Below are 8,482 nucleotides of genomic sequence, written 5' to 3' on the forward strand. Positions count from 1 at the left end.
AGACCGGTGTGTAAGCCTTATTTATGTATGCATATACCAGATTATGTATATACATAGTATTACTCATTATATGATTTTTCGTAATGTGAATATACACCTTTGTTACATTATTTGATATCATATTTAAAATACCGTGTTTTAATATCTATCTGTCTATTTATCTTTCAATCTATCTGTCTATCTATAAATCTATAATCTGCCAACCTATCTATCAATCTATCAACATATCAAACTCTCACTTTTTTTCTATCTATATCTATCTATCTACATATATATTAATATATATATATATCTCTCCCTCTCTGTCAATCTCTCTCTCTCTATTTCCCTCTCTTTATTTATGAATCTATCAACCTCTCTCTCTCTATTTCCCTCTATTTATCTATCAATCTATCAACCTTTCTCTCTCTATATTTCCCTTTCTTTATCTATCAATCTATCAACCCCTCTCTCTCTCAATCTCACTCTCTCGATGCCCCCCTCTCTATCTATCAATTTATCTATCGTGACTCCCCTTCCGATATCTTCGCCCACTGACGCCTCCCCCTTCTTCCGCCCCGCACAGTCCCTGACCCGCGATCTCGAGAAGGAGGGCATGAAGGAATGGCTTGACATGATGCTGGAGAAGGTGTCGATGCGCGTGTCCGACGATACCGTGGTGAGCTCCAAGGACAAGGAATTCAAGGCCACAGAGAAGAAGAAGCTCCAGGCTCTCATCGACCGCCACGACAAGCTCATGCCCCCCACTCAGGAGACGCAGGCGAAGGTGGACGTGTACGCCAGGTGTTACGCCTACGGTGACGACATCAGCCAGACCCTCAAGACCCTGGAGGAGATGCGTCACTTGTCCGTCAAGGAGATCCATCCCCATAACATGAACATGGTGGAGGAGCAGATCGAGAAGGCTGATAAGGTGAGGCTCTTCATGGGGGTTCGGGGCTTCTCAGGGGTCTCTCAGGGGTCTTCTTAGGGGTCTCTCAGGGGTCTTCTTAGGGGGTCTCTCAGGGCTTTTCTTAGGGGGTATCTTGGGGGTCGGGGGGGTGTTGGAATACATCGGTAGAATCGTCAAGTCAGGATCTACATTTTATCCCTTCGTATAGTACTCCCGTCACCTATAATTCCTACGACAGTCACAAACCTCATCATCAAAAAGTCCCCCAATTATAAACCTAATATCACTTGAGTTCACCTAACCTCTCCTAACCCCACCTGATCCCCTCTAACCTCACTTGACCTCACTTGACCTCACCTAATCTCTCTCTCTCTCCTTCCCGCTTTCCACCTCAGGTCATCGCCACCGTCGAGTCCCAGCGCGAACAGTACGAGGAGCTCCTGAAGCGTGGCAAGAAGCTGCTCCAGAACCCCAACAAGGCTCCCTTCCTCACCGAACTCATCGAGAAGATGGAAACCACATGGAAGGAGGCCAACGAGAAGTCCAAGGAGAGGCACACCATGCTCTGCAGTGAGTAGACGAGGAGGGAGAAAGAGGGGATGGGGAAGGAGGCACACCATGCTCTGCAGTGAGTAGGGGAAATGGGGAAAGGGGAGGAGGATGAAGGGGGAGGGGATAGGGAAGGAGGCACACCATGCTCTGCAGTGAGTAGGGGAAATGGGGAAAGGGGAGGAGGATGAAGGGGGAGGGGATAGGGAAGGAGGCACACCATGCTCTGCAGTGAGTAGGGGAAATGGGGAAAGGGGAGGAGGATGAAGGGGGAGGGGATAGGGAAGGAGGCACACCATGCTCTTCAGTGAGTAGGGAAGCTGGGGAAGGAGGCACACCATGCTCTGCAGTGAGTAGGGGAGTTGGGGAAGGGGGAGGGAGGAAGAGGAGGAGGATGATGGGGGAGGGGATGGGGAAGGAGGCACACCATGCTCTGCAGTGAGTAGGGGAGCTGGGGAAGGGGGAGGGAGGAGGAAATGAAGGAGGGGTGGTAAGGAAGAGGCAGGAGGAAGGAAGAACGAAGTGGGGGAGGTACACCATGCTCTGCAGTGAGTAAAGGAGTTTGGGAGGAAAGTAAGGAGGGGGGAGGGTAAGGAAGAGGGAGGAGAGAAAGGGAAGAAGGGATTGGGGTTGGGGGAGGGAAGAAGGGATTGGGGTTGGGGGAGGGAAGGAGGTACAAGAGAGAGAGAGAGAAACAGACAAACATAAACTCATAGTTTCTCTATGAAACACACCCACACACACACACACACATACACACACACATAAAATATAATACATCCCGCACACATGCATACATGTGGTGAGCGAGTAAAACTGTGAGAGAAAAGTTGAGTGAACCTTCAGCTAAACTTTGAATTTATTATTTTTCTTTATACATTTTGTAACCCAGACTGGAGTCATGAGATTTACATTCAAATACTCAATCTTTCCCTTACCTATTATCTTCGTGTCTGTGTTTTTTTCTGGTCCAGTCTTTTCTAATGAGAGAAAGAGATATACTTTCCCTGTATTTAATTATTCAGTCTTTTATGTCACTTTTGCCCTTTCGTGTGCCCCTAAAATCATAAACAAAAGAGCAATAACGACAAATAAATCTTTCAAGTTTTTTTTTCATTTTTTTCTATAGCTTCTTTCCTCCCCCCCCCCCTCCGTCCTACACACTTAGAGAAGGAAAAAAATCCCTGCACTGAAATCTTTCACTTCTCTCTATCTACCCTTTACTCTGCTTTTCACCCTCCCCTAAAAAAGGAAAAGAAAATCCAACACTCACTTATATACATACATATATATATATATATATATATATATATATATATATATATATATATATATATATATATTTATATTTCCCGTTTTCTTTTCTCTCTTCTTTACCCCCCCCCCCCCCCCGATAGCCGAGAGAAAAATGTTATCCTACTCTCACGCTAAAATCTTTTACTTCATTTTTATATCCCCTTTTGCTTTTCCTTCTTCTTTCTTCACCCCCTTTCAGAAGAGAATGTTTAAAACTCACTTTAAAGTGTTTTGCTTTAGTCCTACCTTAAACAAAAATCCGCCACTTTCGAACACTTCACAGAATTTCACTTAAAAGACTTTCCCTTTAAAGTGTTTTAGTTCTCTCTGTCCCTCTTTTTCTTTTCTATCTTCCCTCTTCTAAAATAAAATTCTTCTGTCATGTTACTCTCTTCTCTTCCCGCTTATATTCCTCCCTTTAAGGGAAACAAAATTATCAACCATGCTCTCACCCTCCGCCTTCTCTCCCTCCAGACTTCCCCCCCCAAAAACAAAAAAAAAAAGAAAAACAAAAAAAACACAGAAAAAGAAAAGGAGAAGAGAGAAAAGAATAAAACAAAAAACGTAAATTTCTCACCCTCCACCCTCTCTCCCGCCAGGCTCCTGACTCCCCTTTTTCTCCCCCTCAAAGAGAAAGAAAGAAAAAAAGCGTAAATGTCTCACCCTCCACCTCTCTCCCGCCAGACTCCGCCAAGGACTGGGAGAAGTACGACGAGATGCGCTCTGCCATCAACGGCCCCATCGAGAAGCTGGAGACCGAGTTCAAGCGCTACAGGAAGTTCTACGACCCCGTCATGGGCGCCAGGAAGCTCGCCCAGAAGCTCGAGATCTGGGAGGAGGAGAAGAAGAAGGCCGACGAGATGCTGGAGACCATCAAGAAGTGCTACCAGACTATCATTGTCCTCGCTGGTGACGACAAGAAGGAATTCCTGGACAAGGAGGTGCGGGTCGAGAGGCGATCGCCTTTTGTTTTGGTCTCTTACGCGCGGTTTTTCTTTTTCCTGTTTTTTTCTTCTTCTTTGTTTTCCCTTTCTCGTTTTTTTTTCCCGTTGTTAATTCATGTTATATATGTTTTATATAAATGACCCTTGAACCTTTTTATCATTAGGTCTCTTCCAGTACTCGGTCGTTACCCCTAAGCTTGCTCTCCTCACTTCTTCAGCCAAAAGATTCAAAAATTCAAAAATGTATAAACAAATAAACAAATTAAAAACAAGAAGAAGAGAGACAACCACAACCTCAATACCAAAGACACGGCTCTAAGACCCTCCTCCTCCTCCTCGCCCTCCAGGTCGCCGACGTCGAGGAGAAGCGCACCATCATCGAAAAGTGCAAGGCCAAGCTCGACAAGCTCTTCGAGTACAACGAGAAGCTCACCAAGACCGTGAACCACGCCAAGGAGCTCAAGGACTGGGCCACCCCCGTCAACACCAAGCTCGAGGAGATCACGACCTCCGGCGAACTCAGCCCTGAGGACCGCGTGAGGGAGATCCTCATCCTCCAGGAGCAGAGCACAGTCAAGTTCCCCGAGGTCGAACCTCTCCACAAGGAATACAAGGCTCTCCTCACAGGTACGGAAGGTGGGGGATGGGGGGAGGGAAGAGGGGTGGGGGAAGGGAAGAGGGGTGGGGGATAGGAAGAGGGATAGGGTAGGGGGATGGGGAAGAAGGAGAGAGATTGAGAGAAAGAAAGAGAGAGAGAGAAAGAAAGAACGAGAGAGAAAGAGAGAGAGAGAGAGAGAGAGAGAGAGAGAGAGAGAGAGAGAGAGAGAGAGAGAGAGAGAGAGAGAGAGAGAGAGAGAGAGAGAGAGAAATAGAGATAGAGAAAGAGAGATAGATAGATAGATAGACAGATAGAGAGAGAGAAAGAGAGAGAGAGAGAGAGAGAGAGAGAGAGAGAGAGAGAGAGAGAGAGAGAGAGAGAGAGAGAGAGAGAGAGAGAGAGAGAGATTGAAAGATAGATAGATAGATAGATAGATAGATAGAGATATATAGATAGACAGATATATAGAGACTGATATATAGATAGATCGATATAGACAGAGAACTTTCCTTAGAAGAGAGTTTACTTACAGTGGTAATTTCCAGAAAACGAGAAAAAAGTTTTCATTTTCTTTTTTTTAAATTAAATTTCTATCCTCTATACAGTATAAGGCATGGCATTACCTACCAGTCTGACGTCTTAAAATATGTTCCATTAATTAAAAAAAAAATGTAGATATCTAAGGAAAATTTCCAATAGATAAAATATATATTTTCACGTCAGGCTGTACGCCCCCCCCCCCTCCCACTAGCATGCAAATCTAGTCCACTGAGAATGTGAATTTCTGAAACATTTTCCTTAACCCTATGATTCAGTATATAAATCCTTACTGCATGGGATTCTAGTATAGATAAAAAGTATAAGTGTTAGTCCCTGTAGCTATATCTAGACTTTAAAAAATTGTATATATATATGGTTTGTAAACCTTGTTCTAAACTTGTGTGTTTATTTAGCTCGTAGAAACCAAACTGACCCAATCCTATTTTTCTTACCGAAAAAAAAACAAAAAAAAAAAAACAGAAGAACCTCGTCAGCACAACCTTTCCACCTTCTTATTCTCTCCATTTCCCCATTTCCCCCATTTCTTCCAATTGCTCCTTTCTCATCTTCATCAACCTGGTTACCCATCCCCTTGTCCCTTTCTCCTTTCCACACCCCACGTCCTTTCCAGCTTAGATCAGATTCCTTGGGTTAACCCTTTCCCAACGGCCTCCTGTGATTCTCATGGTATGCCTCGCCGATGATGACAGCTCGCTCCGAAACGTAAGTCTTGAAGAAAGGTCCTTGCCAACTTATCGACGTTATTTTTTTTCTTCTTTGTTTTCTTTTTTTTCTTCTCTTGCGTTTATTTGCCACATGCGTAACCCGCTGTAATGCGCCGTTGCCACGTCTCGCTTGCTGCATTCTTTTGCTCGATGGAAATTTGCGTTTCATTTGCTGAGGAAAATAATAACTTACGTTGTGTATTTCGTGAAAAAGTTCTTTTTTATGATTTCCAATTAATTTGCAATTTTGTTACTATCTCTCTTATACTTATTGCCGTTCTTACTATTATCAAAGATATTATCATTATCAGTTACTTTCGTATTATATGATGTTTCTGGGTTTTGAACATTTTCTTTTGTTTTACTCACAACAATAAAAAATAACACATTAACCTTGTTCATCGAAAGCAGTGTTTCAATTAAATATGCCAAAATTTACGTCCGTGTCTGGTTACTGATGGAGATAATTCTACACAGAACTATGAGAAAAAAATAAAGCAAAATTAAAAGATAGGTTGAGCATGGAATAAACCCCCTTTGCAACTTCCCTGCATCCTCCTTGCATCATGTCGAACCCTCTGAGTCGAAGCCCAGTAGACCCGCCGGCGAGAAGCGACCGACCCGCGTGTCCAAGTCTCCTAACGCGCCCCTTGCCTCCGCAGACGAGGACCTGGAGAAGTCCGAGACCGCTAAGAACACCATGGCCACCTGGGAAGAGTACAAGCAGTACATCACCGAGGTCTGTGAGGCAGTGGAGAAGGAGGCTGGCTCCATCTCACAGGACCAGCGCTTCTACGCCGATTACCTGTGCGGCGTCAAGGAGTTCAAGCCCTGGATGGAGACTGCCGAGACCCACATCAAGGAAGCCCTGCCCAAGCCCAACAACCTCGCCGAGTGCTTGTCGCTGCTTGAGGACTGCCAGGTGAGAGAGCACGTGGAGCGAATGTGGACTGTGTGGAGTGAGAACAGAGGTAGAGACAGGAGAGGGTACGTGAGAAAACGTACTTGAGATGATAGGTAGAATAAACACATTTGATATACGCACGTGCGACCTTTCCTTAATCTAGAAGGAGCAGTGACGGAAAAGAGACCCAGACTGGTCACCGAATTTAAAAGGGGGTTACGTACACCTGCTGCCTGCCGCTCATGGCCGTTTGACTAATTCCCGTTCCATCTTCCGCCAGAACTTTGACACCCTGTGCGCCGACAACAAGACGAAGCTCGACGATGCTGGAAAGGCCCGTGAACTCATGGAAAAGCAGAGCAACACCGAGAACGAGGTTGTCGAACTCGGCGGCCGCTGGGATGAAGTCAAGAAGGCCGCTGCCGAGCGCGTCGAGAAGGTAATCGCGTTTGGGCTTCAACTTTGGGCTTCTTTAGGGCTTCTTTGGGGCTTCAACTTTTGGCTTATTTGGGGCTTCAAGTTCCGGCCTCTTTGGGATGTCTACCGGGTTACGTTATCTGACTTTTTATATATATTTCTTCATAAGGTGTGTCCATATTTTATATATGAATTAATTCAATAGTCATTCTAGACTACAGAAAATCATAATGGTAATAACAAAAAAAAAAAAAAAATGTTGACACTGAGGAGGATAATAATAATGATTAGGATAACAAAGATAATCCCAATAATCACAAGCACAAACGAAATCGAAGAATCCTCAGTGTAGTAAGCTCGCCTTGTCAAACCTTCCAACCTCCTTTCACACGGCCTCTTGGTTTCCCCCGCAGGTCCAAGTTCTGGTCAACACCTGGCAGGACCTCCAGAAGACCACAGACGAGCTGACCGTGAAGATGAGCGACGTCCCTAACACTGATGACCCCAAGATCGAGGAGTTGGAGAAGGTGTTCGCTTCCATGAAGGAGCTGTTTGCCAAGAAGAAGGAACTCCTGACAACCGTCTAAGGGCGTACCATCCCCCCCTCCCAAAAAAAAAGAAAAAACACGCGAGAATTTAATTATAATTATTCCTTGACTTGTTGTTATCACTTGAGTATCTCTACGCATGTCCACACGAAATGTCTGTCCCGCCGTCCGCAACCGGTGATCGCTTTTTTCAAGCCGGTGCCGCGTCCAGGAACGGACATGAAATACAGTTTCATGCGGTCAGTGTGAATGTCTTGAAGAGTGTCGAGAGTATCATTTAAGGTTAAACAATTTTATTCCTAAAAGAAAAATATGAAAAAAGATTTCATGTGCTGAAGGTCCTCACGTCGTCTGTAAACTTCAATACTGTTAAGAGAGGACCTTCGGGAATGCCATCAGTGGTTGGGGGAAGCACGGCATAGGTCCGCGCTCACCTTGCGACAATACATATCCCTTAATATAACTGTAACATTTTTATCCACCTCCTTTTCTTCGTCTTCTTCTTTTATTTCTCTTCTGTTTTTCGAATTACGAGATGGAAAAAAATAATATTTACATGTTTGAGAAATCGATGTTTATTTGACAACACTGCGATGATGCAAATAGATGAATAAATGAATAATTAAAAAAAATAGAGAGTTGTGACTTACAATATGAATTACTGAGAGCAGCGCTACATTATGGCGACGAGAGTTTGGAGTCTACAAAATACTGGATGATTTTGGTGTCTGCCAGCTGTATACTCATGGCCATTTTCTTTGAAGAAAAATAAAAATATTAAAAAAAAAAAACTCCCTCATGACAATGCCCTCAGGAAGGTCATAGAACCAACAACATAAATAAAACACCAAACTCGAAGATTTGTTTGTGATCCTTGTGTTGATGTTGACGCTGATGAGGTGCTGTGGCAGGAATCGACGACTTGGGGTTCTGACGTAGGCCTATCGAGGCGAAAAACACAGACAAACACACGCACGCAGAGACTCATACATGCAGACACACATACGTACACACAGAGACAGGCAGACAGGCAGACAGGCAGACAGACAGACAAGTAGACAGGTAGACA

The 8,482-nt window shown here is 44.4% G+C and overlaps 1 protein-coding gene across 1 annotated transcript in view; it reads left to right on the forward strand.

Annotated features, from left to right (window-relative positions):
- Nucleotides 1-8,271, forward strand: part of LOC125042357 (muscle-specific protein 300 kDa-like) — a 16,269-nt gene extending 7,998 nt beyond the window's left edge. The window contains exons 2-8 of the mRNA XM_047637913.1: nt 566-913; nt 1,288-1,462; nt 3,422-3,678; nt 4,029-4,308; nt 6,207-6,466; nt 6,729-6,887; nt 7,279-8,271. Coding sequence (XP_047493869.1) covers nt 566-913; nt 1,288-1,462; nt 3,422-3,678; nt 4,029-4,308; nt 6,207-6,466; nt 6,729-6,887; nt 7,279-7,452 — 1,653 coding nt within the window. The 3' untranslated portion in view covers nt 7,453-8,271. The remainder of the gene's footprint in view (nt 1-565; nt 914-1,287; nt 1,463-3,421; nt 3,679-4,028; nt 4,309-6,206; nt 6,467-6,728; nt 6,888-7,278) is intronic.
- The last annotated feature ends 211 nt before the right edge of the window (nt 8,272-8,482 follow it).

This window comes from Penaeus chinensis, chromosome 32 (genome assembly GCF_019202785.1).
Source record: "Penaeus chinensis breed Huanghai No. 1 chromosome 32, ASM1920278v2, whole genome shotgun sequence".
NCBI lineage: Eukaryota > Metazoa > Arthropoda > Malacostraca > Decapoda > Penaeidae > Penaeus > Penaeus chinensis.